This window comes from Pristiophorus japonicus, chromosome 5 (assembly GCF_044704955.1).
Source record: "Pristiophorus japonicus isolate sPriJap1 chromosome 5, sPriJap1.hap1, whole genome shotgun sequence".
Lineage (NCBI taxonomy): Eukaryota > Metazoa > Chordata > Chondrichthyes > Pristiophoridae > Pristiophorus > Pristiophorus japonicus.
In genome coordinates, this window is record NC_091981.1 from 250,497,127 (window position 1) to 250,513,965 (window position 16,839).

At 42.5% G+C, this 16,839-nt stretch overlaps 1 protein-coding gene across 3 annotated transcripts in view; it reads right to left on the reverse strand.

Moving 5' to 3' along the window:
- Nucleotides 1-16,839, reverse strand: part of nrp1a (neuropilin 1a) — a 180,153-nt gene that overhangs the window by 25,938 nt on the left and 137,376 nt on the right. For 2 of the 3 annotated variants that reach the window (XM_070881542.1, XM_070881541.1), the window contains exons 10-13: nucleotides 15,644-15,975; nucleotides 11,867-12,011; nucleotides 2,690-2,782; nucleotides 769-828 (exon numbers count right to left, since the gene is read on the reverse strand). In XM_070881542.1, coding sequence (XP_070737643.1) covers nucleotides 769-828; nucleotides 2,690-2,782; nucleotides 11,867-12,011; nucleotides 15,644-15,975 — 630 coding nt within the window. The remainder of the gene's footprint in view (nucleotides 1-768; nucleotides 829-2,689; nucleotides 2,783-11,866; nucleotides 12,012-15,643; nucleotides 15,976-16,839) is intronic. The other variant, XM_070881543.1, reaches the window with a different exon arrangement.

The window sequence follows — 16,839 nt, forward strand, 5'->3', positions numbered from 1 at the left end:
CTTCCATGGAGTAAGAACAGAGAAAATTTAGTTTTACATAATTTCCCTCCTAGAAATCTGGTTAAAGACGAGTGAAAGTCACATCATATTTTATTAACAACTTTGAGTCTCCAACAGGAGTTGAATCCGTAACCATAGTAACATGAATCTTGTTATTCCACCACCAGGGCACTTCTGGTCTTATGCTCCTTCCTACAACTATAAATAGATCTATGAAACGGAATCACCAACCTAGTCCTGCAAGGATTGCTTTCCTGAATCAAGTAAAGTTCATTGTTGGGGCAGCGCAAGACAATTTTGCTCAGCCTTTGACCCATACTCTATCTACCCTGCAAGTGTTTGATGCTGACACTGACTACCCATAACTGAAAGATCGACTTAGACCAGGGGGTCCATTTTCCTGGAGCCTCTCCCGCTCCGCTGCTGAAATCCTGCTGAAGTTCAGCGGAAACCCTGACCATGCATGTAAACCTAGTTTCCGCCAATTTCTGCTGAAGTTACGACTGCTGAGTGGGAGAAGCTCCAAGAAATTTCAGTCGTTGAGATCTGGGGATTTTATCTCTAAGCAGTTACGTTACGATTTCACAGTATCGAATAAATCTTCCTTCAGTCGCGGAGGACATTTTTGGGGACGCTTTTTTTTCTGCTGCGCCCTTCTCATTTTGTGATCATGCCCTTCAAAACATCAACCTCCCAATATGTACATCTAAGAGGCTGCAAGACCCCCCTATTATTCGTACATTAACTTGGACCAAAAATACTCCATACCTGGGAACCCTGGCAATTCAGGTAACGTTGGTTCCTCTGTTCCTAGAGCAGTGTTGCCACCTGCGAGAGAGGAATAAGGTCACAAATCAGTTGTTGAGCACACAAATGGGGTATGGGCCATGGTTTGGTGTCACACCATCCAGGGCTTCACTTCCGATTTCTGGCATCTGATTCTCTAAAGGTATCTGATTCTAATTAGTATGCCACAGCGCAGAAAGGAGAGCAAGGTTGTCTTGTTAGTTGAAGTTAAGGATCACTACGGAAATGAATTCTGAGTTCTCGCAGTCTCAGATCTATTATTAGTGAATGATTCGATATCTGCATCTAATTCTGATGGACTGTATATAGACTGACTGAGGAGAGGGAATATAAATGTACGCAGCAGGAGAGGGGAGTAATTGACTGGGGGAGCTTTTGGGTGGGTCTTCTGGGGATTAAAACTGCAATTTCTAGAACTCTTAGACGTTAGTTATCACATTGAATTAGGAGAGAAGACCAACATCAAAAAAGAGAAAATCTTTTAAACCTTTCCCGATTATTTGCTTTCCTGTTTATTTTAGTGCAAAGTAGGAGGGAACAACATCTCCAATGTTCTGTAGACCTATGTATAGAACAATGACATAATTCTTAGGGTCCATGTCACAAAAATGTCACTGCGTTATTTGCACATGATATAAAGTAACAGCTTCTCTGAGACTGTGATCTCCTTGAAACAGCAATGATTCAGCTGAAGATTTTTGAAATGTCCCCTTTGTTTCTTTAATTAGAAAGAATTGGTGACAGATTTTTAAAGTGCTGGCCCTTCTCAAGCAAAACTGCAGCTGGTTAAAATATATTCCCCGTAAAAGAAATATTTATTGAACATAGAATTGCGCTGCAGTCAGCTGGAGATTATTTCTCCATAAAGCTGCAGCAATAGCACCATTAGCAGCTTCAATAACTTGCTCCGGCTGCCATGCAGTACTGCTGTTAGCTGCCAGATCACCAACAAACCCGCCAGCAACCTGATAGCTTCAAAATTACTACACAAAAAAAAAATTCAATCCACCCCATTTTCTGTCATTCTGCATTTCACAGATGAGGACAGGGAAACTGCAAAAAAAGCAAGCAGATGTCAGCACGAAAGGTGCCCACAGCGTAGGGTGCAGACACGGAGGCATAACTGGAGGAGAACAAAACAAAATCAGCCAAGGTTCTCACTCCTGATTGTTATCCAAAAACCCTCACCCGTTCATACAAATCTGTCTGTACCCAACAGAAAAACCAACACACAGAACTTGTGATGGCCATTCTGTATCTTAGTGGGGCAGAAAAACAGGGTGCAGCCCGAGACAACTGTAACACAGGCGGATCAGATGGAGGTCTCACGGAGTTGACTCTAGTGCTTGCTGGAAGCACAAACCTAAAAATGAGTCGAGAATTAACTATCTTGTCAGGGTTAATTAAGCTCCATGGTCCCAAACTGAGTGAACAATGTAGACATCAGACAACATCGTTACTGATTAGTGCACGTTTGTAGGGGATTGTTCCACAAAATTGGGGTTTTGTAATTGAAGTAGCTGAAGCTTTGCGTTTGACACGAGTACGACAGTGGAAGCCCAGACCAGAGATCTGAAAGAAAAAATGTGCCTTCACTAAATGTTATTAATCCAAAGCCTATGTTGATTGTAAGCATGCACCAAATGCTTCACTATTCTTCCAAAGTGGTGCTGCAGTTCCTAATAAGGAAGAATGAACACGAAAAGATTAGTCCCAATTAGTTGAAGGAAGGCGTTGATGGTGGCAGATTTGTAAGGGTAAGCTGTTTATTAGTTGGATGAGAGACATGTGTTTTATTGATTTTTGGCTCATTAACAGCAGAGCACACAGGAAGCGAGCGAGGAAGGTTACAGTTATGGTGTTAGGAGGATGATTTATGCACCTGTAAAGTCGAAGCCATCACCTGTTCCACTGTGGCAGTTTCCAAACTCCTCATCACACTCGTCTGAATCCAAGGTCGGAGGGGATGTAGGGACTGTAATTGAAAGATGAATGTATTCACACACACATTATGCGTAGACCATCATCATTATAAACCATAGACAACATTGGCCATTTTAAACATTGTTTTTTTTCTCCCCTCTTCTTATCTAAAGGACAGGATTACAGTTTCACCTTGTCTAAGTTGCTATTATTCATGTGAGTGCTGTCAGGTTATTGACTAGGAGCTATGGGGCATCACTGCCAAGCCCACTCCTGTCCTCACCCTCTGTTTGCAAATGCCCACTTCAAGCAAAGGTTGCTGAACAACTAAACAGGAGTAAGAACTGTGGTTTACTTCCTAGTGGTAGCACACTCGCGTCTGAGTCAGAGGGTGCGTGTTCTAGATTTCCCAGCCAGAGGAAACATCTTCTTAACATTAACCCTGTCAAGCCGCTTAAGAATTTTATATGTTCCAATTAGATCACCTCTCATTCTTCTAAACGCTAGGGAATATAGGCCTAGTCTACTCAATCTCTCCTCATAGGGCAATCCCTTCATCCCAGGAACCAGTCGAGTGAACCTTCGTTGCACTCCCTCTAAGGCAAGTGTATCTTTTCTTAGCTGAGGAGACCAGAACTGTACACAATACTCCAGGTGTGGCCTCACCAACGCCCTGTATAATTGCAGTAAGACTTCTTTATTCTTATACTCAAATCCCTTTGTAACAAAAGCTAACAGACCATTTGAAGTCTTGCACTGCTACCTGGCTGAGATCAGCTACCTCACCATGAACCAGGGATCAAATCTGCGACCTTCCTGATCTCCATGGTTCAGCTACTCATTAGATAAACTCACTCAGCCGTCAGTGGAGCCTGTACATGAGTTCAATGAGGGTTGTCATTCAGGTCAAACTCAAGCCTTCAGTAAATACCCTTGTATGTACACTTGTCTTCAATTCTGAAAGCCATTTGGACTGAGGTGCTAGTTACTTCCCTGAATATAAATGTAGTCTGGTCTCATTGGTTAGGAATCAGAAAGCAACACTGAAGAACATTTCACACTTGAGAAGTTGCATTATTTAGAGATGTATCGGTATAATAAACTGTGCAGCCGAGCAGACAGTTTTGATTGTTGAGAGTTAAATTGTACCTGCCTGCTGAAATATCAGAAATATGTCAACATGAATTACCATTTTTAGTGGAATGAACCATATGGTAAAGAGTTAGAGCAAATGCAGTGATATCATACTGTTATTTTACTGATTAATGTTTTCATAATTGCTGGTGTTAATGCGCTCATTAAATAGGCCAATGAACTGTGCCTGGATGACAGTCACACTACTTTCCCCAGCGGAACATGTTGCAACTAAAACTCTCTGACACTGTCTCACTCGAGCAAGTCTCCAAAGAAAAGGATCCTCAAGTGGGTTGGATTACACAATTATTCCAGCGATGCACAGCTCAGTGTAGTGAGCAAAAGTACTAAGGACGCAGCTCACGTAGCACTGTGTTCTGATACCAGATGGGATTTGGAATATGGAATCTATTGGTTAAAAAGCTGTGAATTTAACTACAATACTGCATCTACAGTAATTTTGTAGAGCTATAAATCAAAGTGGCTGCACCGGTCTATCAAAACATTCATTGGAAAAGATGCAGAAAACTCAGATGCTGTGCACCTGACCTACATTATTGTTTTATAATAGAATCATACTGCATTTTAGTGAATCATGGAGTATTGACAGCTGGAATAACAGTACCTGAAATCAGCTTTTATTTTTGCCTCAATTACTACCAGCGATAGATTTGGAAAATATGTGGACGTTTGTGGGTTGCAAATCTCAGTCTTGCACTGACTTAACACTTACAGTTCAGTCAGCTCTGTTGGGGATTTTGTTTATATATGTTTTATAATTTTCTATTTTTACTAAAAAATCAATATGCAAGAAAACACACATGAGTTAGTTATATCCAGTGACCACCCAATATACCAAGTATTGCATATGGAGCATCACGTGTAGTTCTAGCCACTCCATTTAGGTAGGATATTAGAGATGTGAAGGTGCAGCGAAGACTCACTAGAATAATACCGGGAATGAGAGTTTAAAAAGAAAAAGAAAGGAAGAACATATAGAGCCTTTCATGGCCTCAGGACGCCCCACAGCGCTTTACAACCAAATATGCACTTTTGAAGTGCAGTTACAGTTATAATGTAGGATGTGCAGCAGCCAATTTGTGCACAGCAAGCTCCCACAACATAAATGACTGGATCATCTGGTTTAGGTCTTAGTTGAGGGCTAAAGATTGGCCAGGTCACCAGTTTCTCTGTCTCCATCGCATCTGCTCTGACGAAGCCACCTTCCACACTAGTGCCTCTGATATGTCTTCCTTTTTCCTCAATTGAGGATTATCTCCGCAGTGGTTAACATGGCCCTTGACCGTGTCTATTCTATTTCCCACACCTCTGCTCTCATCCCTTCCCCTCCCTCTCAGAACCATGACATGATTCCCCTTGTCCTCAACTTTCACCCCACCAGCCTCCACGTTCAACGGATCATCCTCCGCCATTTCCACTACCTCCAGCGTGATCCCACCACCAATCACATCTTCCCCTTCCCTCCCCTCTCAGCATTCCGAAGGGACCGCTCCCTCTGCAACATCCTGGTCCATTCCGCAGTCACCCCCACCCCTTCCCACGGCACCTTCCTGTGCAAGCTCAGGAGATGCAACACCTGCCCTTTTACCTCCTCCCTTCCCAATATCCAGGGCCCCAAATACTCCTTCCAGGTGAAACAGCGATTTACTTGTACTTCTTTCAATTTAGTAAACTATATTCACTGCTCACAATGTGGTCTCCTATACATTCGGCAGACCAAATGCAGATTGGGTGACTGACTCCGTTCAGTCCGTAAGCGTGGCCCCAAGCTTGCAGTCGCCTGTCACTTTAATTCCCCTCTCCACTCCCACTCTGATATCTCCATCCTCGGTCTCCTACACTGTTCCAATAAAGTTCAACGCAAGCTTGAGGAACAGCATCTCATCTTTCATTTAGGCACTTTACAGCCTTCTGGACTCAACATCGAGTTCAACAATTTCACACCATATGGTCTGCCCATATTTTGCTCCCTTCCTCCTTTTTTATAAACCCCCACCCCGATCTCATGTATTTTCTCTCTCTGTTTCCCATGGCAGCTGGTAATTAATCTGCCATTCACACCTCATCTAGACTCACCTTTTTCTAACTTCTGCCATTACCATCTCAGGTTGGCCCATCATCCCTTTTGTCTCTCAAATCTCTTCTGTCTTCCACCCTATCATAGACCTTCCCTTTTGTTCTTTCCTCCCTTCCCCCTTTCAGTGCTCCTTAAGAATCTGTTCAATTTGAACATTTGCCAGTCCTGACGAAGGGTCATCGACCTGAAACGTTAACTCTGTTTCTCTCTCCACAGAAGCTGCCTGACCCGCTGAGATTTCCAGCATTTTCTGTTTATATTATCACCGGAAGAACTCCCCTGCTGTTGTTCGAAAAGTGCAGTGGAATCCTTTACAACTACAAATGACAGATAGGGCCTCGGTTTAAAATGTAATTTGAAAGACAGCACCTCCAACTCCCTCAGGAGTGTCAGCCTAACATTATGCACTCATGCCTCTGGAGTGGGATTTGAACCTGCTACCTTCAAGGCGAGAGTGCTACCACTAAGCCAAGGCTCACGCCATCAAAAGAGTTATAAAGATAAATTCCAGTTATGAGGAGAACGTATAAGGAGACTTTTAGAATTAGGAAAGGTTTTGAGAGTAAATAGTAAAATATTGTTTCTGCCAGTTAGCCTAATATAAGTTAGGGAAATTACTAGGGTCGATAATTAAGGGTATGGTGACTGAACACCTTGAACATTTTCAACTAATCAGAGCGAGCCAGCATGGATTTGTGAAAGGCAGGTCAAAGTACAACATAATTCTAAAAGGACAAAAAATGTTAAAAAAACAAGCCTGAAGGTTCTGAGTCTCAATGCGAGGAGCATTCGTAATAAGGTGGATGATAGCTGTTAACGGATATGATGTCATTGGGATTACGGAGACATGGCCACAGTGTAACCAAGGCTGGGAAGTCAACATCCAGGAGTATTCAATATTCAGGAAGGATAGACTGGAAGGAAAAGGAGGTGGGGTAGCGTTACTGGTTAAAGAGGAGATTAACTCAATCGTAAGGAAGGACATCAGCTTGGATGATGTGGAATCTATATGGGTAGAGCTGCGAAACACCAAAGGGCAGAAAACGTTAGTGGGAGTTGTGTAGGGAGGTTAGGGATGGCATCAAACAGGAAATTAGGGACGCGTGCAATAAGGGTACATCAGTTATCATGGGTGATTTTAATCTACATATAGATTGGGCTAACCAAACTGGTAGCAGTACTGTGGAGGAGGATTTCCTGGAGTGTATAAGGGATGGTTTTCTAGACCAATATGTCGAGGAACCAACTAGAGAGCAGGCCATCCTAGATTGGGTCTTGTGTAATGAGAGAGGATTAATTACAAATCTGGTCGTGTGAGGCCCCTTGGGGAAGAGTGACCATAATGTGGTAGAATTGTTCATTAAGATGGAGAATGACACAGTTAATTCGGCAACTAGGGTCCTGAATTGAAAGAAAGGTAACTTCAATAGTATGAGACGTGAATTGGCTAGGATAGACTGGCGAATGATACGTAAAGGGCTGACGGTGGATGGGCAATGGCAGACATTTAAAGATCACATGGATGAACTACAACAATTGTACATCCCTGTCTGGTGTAAAAATAAAAAGGGGAAGGTGGCTCAACCGTGGCTAACAAGGGAAATTACAGATAGTGTTAAATCCAAGGAAGAGGCATATAAATGGGCCAGAAAAAGCAGCAAACTGAGGACTGGGAGAAATTTAGAATCCAGCAGAGGAGGACTTAAGGGTTTTAATTAGGAGGGAAAAATAGAATAGGAGAGTAAGCTTGCAGGGAACATAAAAACTGACTGCAAACGCTTCTATAGATTAGTGAAGACTAATGTAGGACCCTTGCAGTCAGAATCAGGTGAATTCATAATGGGGAACAAAGAAATGGCAGATGAATTGAACAAATACTTTGGTTCTGTCTTCACTAAGGAAGACACAAATAACCTTCCGGAAATACTAGGGGACTGAGGGTCTAGCAAGAAGGAGGAACTGAAGGAAATCTTATTATTAAGGAAATTGTGTTAGGGAAATTGATGGGATCGAAGGCCGATAAATCCCCAGGGCCTGATAGTCTGCATCCCAGAGTACTTAAGAAGTGGCCCTAGAAATAGTGGATGCATTGATGGTCATTTTCCAACATTCTATAGACTCTGGATCAGTTCCTCTGGATTGGAGGGTAGCTAATGTAACCCCACTTTTTAAAAAAGGAGGGAGAGAGAAAACGGATAACTATAGACCGGTTAGCCTGACATCGGTAGTGAAGAAAATGCTGGAATCAATTATTAAAGATGTAATAGCAGTGCATGTGGAAAGCAGTGACCGGATCGGTCCAAGTCAGCATGGATTTATGAAAGAGAAATCATGCTTGACAAATCTTCTAGAATTTTTTGAGGATGTAACTAGTAGAATGGACAAGGGCGAACCAGTGGATGTGGTGCATTTGGACTTTCAAAAGGCTTTTGACAAGGTCCCACACAAGAGATTAGTGTGCAAAATTAAAGCACATGATATTGGGGGTAATGTATTGACATGGATAGAGAACTGGTTGGCAGACAGGAAGCAAAGAGTCGGGATAAACGGGTCCTTTTCAGAATGGCAGGCAGTGACTAGTGGGGTACCGCATGGTTCTGTGCTGGGACCCCAGCTATTTACAATATACATTAATGATTTAGACAAAGGAATTGAATGTAATATTTCCAAGTTTGCAGATGACACTAAGCTGGGTGGCAGTGTGAGCTGTGAGGAGGATGCTAAGAGGCTGCAGGGTGACTTGAACAGGTTAGGTGAGTGGGCAAATGCATGGCAGATGCAGTATAATGTAGATAAATGTGAGGTTATCCACTTTGTTGGAAAAAACAGGAAGGAAGAATATTATCTGAATGCTGACAGATTAGGAAAAAGGGAGGTGCGATGAGACCTGAGTGTCATGGTACATCAGTCATTGAAAGTTGGCATGCAGGTACAGCAGGCAGTGAAGGAGGCAAATGGCATGTTGGCCTTCATAGCGAGAGGATTTGAGTATAGGAGCAGGAAGGTCTTACTGCAGTTGTACAGGGCCTTGGTGAGGCCACACCTTGAATATTGTGTACAGTTTTGGTCTGCTAATCTGAGGAAGGACATTCTTGCTATTGAGGGAGTGCAGCGAAGGTTCACCAGACTGATTTCTGGGATGGCAGGACTGACATATGAAGAAAGACTGGATCAACTAGGCTTATATTCACTGGAATTTAGAGGAATGAGAGGGGATCTCATAGAAACATATAAAATTCTGACGGGATTGGTCAGATTAGATGCAGGAAGAATGTTCCCGATTTTGCGGAAATCCAGAACCAGGGGTCACAGTCTATGGATAAGGGGTAAGCCATTTAGGACCGAGATGAGGAGAATTGTGAACCTGTGGAATTCTCTTCCACAGAAAGTTGTTGAGGCCAATTTGTGAGATATATTCAAAAGGGAGTTAGATGTGACCCTTACGGCTAAAGGGATCAAGGGGTTTGGAGAGAAAGCAGGAATGGGGTACTGAAGTTGTATTATCAGCCATGATCATATTGAATGGTGGTGCAGGCTCGAATGGCCTACTCCTGCATTTATTTTCTATGTTTCTATGTTTCTATGCCTGACAAACCTGATTGAATTTTTTGAAGAGGTCACTAAAGTATTGGACAGAGGAATGTCAAGGATGTTATTTATATGGATGTCCAGAAGGTCGTTGATAAAGTCCCTCCTAAGAGACTGTGAGCTAAAGTTGAAGCTCATGGAAGTGAAGGCAAATTATTGACCTGGTTAAGAAATTGGCTGAGCGGCAGGAGACAGGTAGGGATAATAGGCAGGCACTCTAATTGGCAGGATGTAACTAGTGGTGTCCCACAGGCATCTGTGTTGTGGCCTCAACAATTCACTGTATTTATTAATGACTTAGATGATGGGATAGAAAGCCACATATCCAAGTTTGCTGATGACACAAAGATAGACGGCATTGTAAGCAGCATAGCTGGAAGCATAAAATTATAAAAAGAGATATTTATAGATTAAGTGAATGGATTTCAATATAGGCAAATGTGAGGTCATCCACTATGGACCTAAAAAGTATAGACCAGAGTACTTTCTAAATGGTGAAAAGCTAGAAACAGTGGGGGTCCAAAGATACTTGGGGGTCCATGTACATAGATCATTAAAATGTTATGGACAGGTACAGAAAATAATATAAAAAGGCTAATGGAATGCTGGCCTTTATATCTAGAGGACTAGAATACAAGGGGGTAGAAGTTATGCTACAGCTACACAATGCCCTGGTTAGACCACACCTGGAGTACTGTGAGCAGTTCTGGGCACCACACCTTGGGAAGGATATAGTGGCCTTGGAGGGAGTACAGCGTAGATTTATCAGAATGATACCTGGACTCCAAGGGTTAAATTATGAGGAAAGATTACACAAACTAGGGTTTTATTCATGGAATTTAAACAGTTAAGGGGTATTTTGATCAACGTTTTCAAGATATTAAGGGGTAGATAGGGTAGATAGAGATAAACTATCTGGTTGCGGAGTCTCGGAATAGGGGGCATAGTCTAAACATTAGAGCCAGGCCTTTCAGGAATAAAGTTAGGAACCGCTTTTACACACAAAGAGTGGTAGAAGTTTGGAACTCTCTTCTGGAAACGGCAATTCATGCGAGGTCAATTGTTAATTTAAAATCTGAGATTGATAGATTTTTGTAAACCAAAGGTATTAAAAGATATGGGGCAAAGGCAGGTATATGGAGTTAGGTCACAGGTCAGCCATGATTGCATTGAATGGCAGAACAAGCTCGAGGGGCTAAATAGCCTACTCCTGTTCCTATGTTCCGATGCTGATTGGCGAAGTGTAACAAGAGGGCATAAAATCAAAGTCAGCACCAGAAGAATGAAGGAGGAGGTCTCCGTATCTCGGCATCTAATATTGGAGCTCGGTGACTAGAATTATAGCATTCATTTTTGTTACTCAAAAATAGGGAAGAGAAACAAAGGACATAAGATAAACACTGATATGTTTTGGGTGTTTCTCTTGTTATCTTTAGAAGCGTAAGTTCAATTAGCCAGGTTTGTGAGTCACAAAGACCTTTCTGTGGTTAAACCCATTGGCATTGCACAGTCTAATGGGGTGAGATCACACTGTCATATTAGCAGATTAACACCTTTGTTAAAATAGTGTCCACTGGAATTTCATACAAATGCATTTGCAGTTTGCATGTTAGCATCGCATGAGTGCAATTTTATCCCATAAGTGAGGTGACTCACACCATCATCATTTTGTATCTTCTCACTCTTCCCTTGGGCAACAGTGCGAAGTAGTGGAGGGATTCATAGGCTGACCAACAGTCTGACACCGCAACGTTAACGCTCCTTCCATGGCTGTAACCATCTTTAAACCAGCCAATAGGGTGGATAGAGGCAACACACAAAGGAGCTGGTGTTGATGATTTGTTTTACTATCAATATGCAATCATATTTTTAGTCAATGTTTGATAAATTGCATCTTTTGGTGCAAACTGGATCTTGTTCTATATTGCTTTCACTGTTGTAAATTATTGTCACATTAAAAAAGACAAAAATAAGTTATGTGTAAGCCAGATACAGCGTTTCAAATATCCTCTTATCTATTTATAAGGTTCATAGGGGTGCTTATGCAGTATTGTAACCATTAAAATAAATCTACTGAAATATATCTCCCCTGGGCACGCTCTCTTAGTGCTACCAAAGGAATGATGAAGGTCGATTGCAAATCTTCAGCCCTTAGTGACACACAAAAGAAGTATATGAAGATTTAACAGCGAGAGGAACTTTATATTTCAAGCGTTTCATCTTGGTTAATCCTCCACCCCACACCCAAGGGCTGGCTGTTCCTGTTGATGGATACACTCTGCAGTGAAGCCTGCAGAATGTTAAAAGTCACGGTACCTTCAATATCACAGCCCAACAGCTCCATACGTAGTCCTAACCCAGCCGGTGATGCTCGCTCAGGGTAGATTCGAATATATCTTGTTAACAGTGGTTCAAATTTCCGAATTTCTGGCGTATCATAGTTGGTATTTCCTTCAAATGTCTAGACAACATGGAAAAAATACTCAGACATTAGTTGAATCCATTAACAGAAACGCACACCACAGACAAAATACACTCATTTATCAAACCAAAATACAATGGGCTTCGCCTATAATCTGCATTATATTTTCATAACTTAGCAGCACTTGTAATTACAATATTGCTGCCAAACATTCAAAAACTGACAGTTCGAATATAACTCTCGAATTATGTACAATAGATGTAGGCACCTGGAATATGTAGTAATTTAGTAGAGTTTATGCAATTCGATATAAGATTTTTCCACTAAGAATAGCTTCAAGAACTGAATACTGACACGGGGTAGAAAAGCCATACATTAAATGGGAATTTCTTCTTGTCTTATTTTTTTAATTCATTCATGGGATCTAGGCATCGCAGGCAAGGTCAGCATTTATTGCCCATTCCTAATTGCCCTTGAGAAGGTGGTGGTGAGCCACTTTCTTGAACCGCTACAGTCCATGTGGCGAAGGTACTCCGCAGTGCTGTTAGGGAGGAAGTTCTAGGATTTTGATCCTGCGATGATGAAGGAATGGCGATATATTTCCAAGATAGGATGGTGTGTAACTTGGAGGGGAACTTGCAGGTGATGGTGTTCCCATGCGCCTGCTGCCCTTGTCCTTCTAGGTGGTAGAGGTCGCGGGTTTGGGAGATGCTGCCGAAGAAGTCTTGGCGAGTTGCTGCACTTGTAAATAGTACACACTGCAGCCATGGTGAGCCAATGGTGGAGAGAGTGAATGGTGAAGGTGGTGGATGTTTGCCAATCAAGTGGGCTACATTTTCCTGGATGGTGTCAAGCTTCTTGAGTGTTTTGGAGCTGCACTCATCCAGGCAAGTGGCGAGTATTCCGTCACACTCCTGACTTGTGCCTTGTAGATGGTGGAAAGGCTTTGGGGAGTCAGGAGGTGAGACACTCGCCACAGAATACCCAGCTTCAGACCTGCTCTTGTTGCTACAGTATTTATGTGGCTGGTCCAGTTAAGTTTCTGGTCAATGGTAACCCCCCCATGATGTTGATGGTGGGGGAGTTTTCAACGGTAATGCCGTTGAGTGTCAAGGGACGGTGGTTAGACTCTCGCTTGTTGGAGATATTCATCGCCTGGCACTTGTGTGGCGCGAATGTTACTCGCCACTTATCAGCCCAAGTCTGAATGTCGTCCAGGTCTTGCTGCTTGCGGGCAAGGACTGCTTCATTATCTGAGGAGTTGCGAACGGCACTGAACACTATGCAGTCATCACTGAACATCCCCGCTTTTGACCTTATGGTGGAGGGAAGGTCATTGATAAAGCAGCTGAAGAAGTTTGGGCCTAGGACACTGCCTTGAGGCAATGTTCTGGGGCTGTGATGATTGACCTCCAACCACGACAACCATCTTCCTTTGTGCTAGGTATCACTCCAGTTAGTGGAGAATTTTCTCCCCGATTCCCATTGGCTTCAGTTTTACTGGAACTGTAAATCAACAAGTGAGGTGCTAAAGATTCCTTTTAAAAATTCAAATCTAAAAATGCGTCCCACCAATTTAGCAGTGGAACCAACGGCTCAACTGGTATGCTTTGCGCCCGTTTTACACCCAAAAAATGGATGCAATGCGCCCCAATTTCTATCCCTATTTATGGAAACTACCTGCGATTTAAAAACCTGCCACAAAAATTCAAACATGAGGTACTTCCATATCACTGAGATGTTCATAGGGAATCACACCAGGAACTTGCATTATGGTATAAATTTTGTTTAAACTGACATTATTGTATAAGAACATAAGAATTAGGAACAGGAGTAGGCCGTACTTATATGCCTGCCCTACAATTGTTTTCTTTTGCACTGCTTTCTTTTTCGTGTTATTTTCTCAGGCTTTCCCTAGCCATTAACACTACCATGGTAAAGAATATTGATCATGTTATTCCCATTGGCCATTACTGGGGTCAAGTGCAAGAGTCAAGCCGTGTAACACTAAAAACTTGCCACACATGAATATAAAAGCAGAAAACCAGACCATTACCTGTTGAATAACTCCAGCATCCACTTCACTCTGATGACATTCAAATTAAATGGCATCACATTGCCTAAAATAGGTTCGGCAAATAGGTAGGTACTGCAGGGAATTTAATGGCCAGAGTGATCTCCTGGACTAGTTTCGATCGCCTAGATGGGTCAGAGAGGAATTTCCCAGATTTTCTTTCCCAAATTGGCCTGGGTTTTTTAATCTGTTTTTTTTCCTCTCCCAGGAGATCACATGGTTTCGGGTGGGGTGGAGTTATAAGTTGTGATACACAAGGTATCGCATTGGGTGGGACAAGCTTGATGGACCAAATGGTCTTTACCTGTCCGTCATTGTTCGTATGTTCGTTGGTTAATCTTTTTCCACTTGTTTATGAACAGACGGTGAGTAGCGCAAATTGTATTGAAATTGCAACATTGTGCACCATGGCTTAGAAATTCCGGCCTCCTGGGTCCGTACGGAGTGTGTACGGACCTGGGAAGGCATCGCAAAAGCCAGATTTCAGCGCACAATGCGCATGAGCTGAAAACCAGCTTTTCCGATCTGTCAAGCTGGAAAAAGATTTACCACATCTCGGGAGCAAAGACATTTGCAAGGGCAAGATTTCGGGATTTACCCATATCTTACCCAGCGGATGTCCTGAAAACTCTTGCGCCTGACAAAAGCAAGCGCATAGCCTACTTTTATAGGCATAAGAGTTTTAAAATACACAAAACCATAATTTAAAAAACGTTTTTTAAAAATTGGAAAAGTATTTTTTTTAATAATACATAAATAACTTTAATTTAAATTAATAAAAATATGTGGTGTATTTCTTTCTATTTTTTATTAGAGTTTTGTGTTTGGGGGGAGTTTCTCATTCATAATAATGGGAACTCCCTTAAGAGTTCCCACTTTATGAATGAGAATATACTTTACCTGGATTGGCTGCCCAGAGCCATGTGACTGCAGCTCAAGCCCTGCGCACGTCCTGATGTGCACGCATTGCGACACGCAGCCAATGGAGGCCTCAGGACCAGGCACTCACGTGGGCGCAGCAGGAACAGGTAGGTGTGCATCTTTTTAAACTTTTTTACCCGATCATCCGCGGGAAGCAGCCGACCTGGGATTTCTGGGCACATATGTTTGATGCCACCACGATGAAAATGATTTGGAGTTATCCTATTTCTCAAAGATTCTCCTGATACTCCTTCATGAAGAGAATCTTTGCATTTTAGTTGATTTGGAGTCTTCCTGTTTTGCCAAACAAAGATTCTCCAGCAAAGCAAATTCATTTTAAGTTTAATCCACAAAGACAAAATGCTGACTCTGTGTGGTGGCAGTGTTTGGCTGCAGGGAAAATTGAGACTAATATATTCTGACTGGGGAAGGAAAAAAACACGCCATTCATTTTATTTTTTATGCTGAAATGTTCATCGTTTTATATGCTTAGGAACGTGGCAAACATAACACAAGACTCTTGGCAGAGTGCTGCATATGTGCTTAGTTTTTATGTACTGTAGCACTTGAGACGTTAATTTTAGTGACAGCATGATGGCAAACGCTGAACTTGTTGTCGTGCTTTCATTTCAAAAAGAAATATCCCTGTCGAAAGCTGTGATCACAGTCTACTTGCCTTCGGTTTCGAGCTGCCAGGATTTGTTACCAACTTCCAGTCTGATCCATTCGTGCTGTACCCAAGCTTGAACTTCCGCATGAATACTTTATTTTCCCTCTGCTTTGCACCCTGAAGGATTAGGCTCCGCACCTCTTTCTCCACTCCCAGGTCGATCTGTATCCATTCATTGTTATAAGGTCGATGGACCGGTTGCAATGCCCAGCCTGCTCGACTGGTGAGAAGCCGAGCATGTTCGGGACCCCAGTAACGGTCCATGGAGGAGGAGGCTGTGATCTGGTTATCAGAGATGAGGCCGGATACCATTCCTAGCATTCCAGAGCAGGGGTAATCTGCAGGACAAAAGTTAATGGTCATTAGAGAGGAATGAGGTCATATTTTATTATAATGGTATAAGTGTTAGCTGTGGCTCAGTGGGTAGCACACTCGCCTCTGAGTCAGAAGGTTGTGGGTTCAAAGTCCCAGTCCAGGAACTTGTGCGCAAAAAAAAATCTAGGCCGATACTCCAGTGCAGTGCTGAGGGAGTGCTGCACTGTTGGAGATGCCGTCTTTCGGATAGGATGTTAAAACAAGGCCCCGACTGCTCTCTCAAGTAGACGTAAAAGATCCCATGGCACTATTTCAAAGAAGAGCAGGGGAGTTATCCCCGGTGTCCTGGCCAATATTTATGCCTCAATCAACATAACAAAAAAACAGATTATCTGGTCATTAGAAACATAGAAAATAGGTGCAGGAGTAGGCCATTCGGCCCTTCAAGCCTGCACCACCATTCAATAAGATCATGGCTGATTATTCCCTCAGTACCCCATTATCACATTGCTGCTTGTGGGAGTTTGCTGTGCGCAAATTGGCTGCCGTGTTTCCCACATTACAACAGTGACTACACTCCAAAAGTACTTCAGTGGCTGTAAAGCTTTCAGTCATCCGGTGGTCGTGAAAGGTGCTATATAAATCCAAGTCTTTCTTTCTTTACAACAAACGGAGAAACAATCTATTGGTAGTAGTGTAGTGACAGTGCAGTATAAAAAATTGTAACAAAAAAATGAACAGTCTATAATTAAAGCATGGTGCAGCCCTATTGATAAACACATGGAAGATATGTCTAGCTGTACAATTCTGTGGCACGGTATTACTGACTAACCAGTCACTTGAAGGCAAAATATTAAAGATGAAACTTTGTCTTCAAATGCGATAAT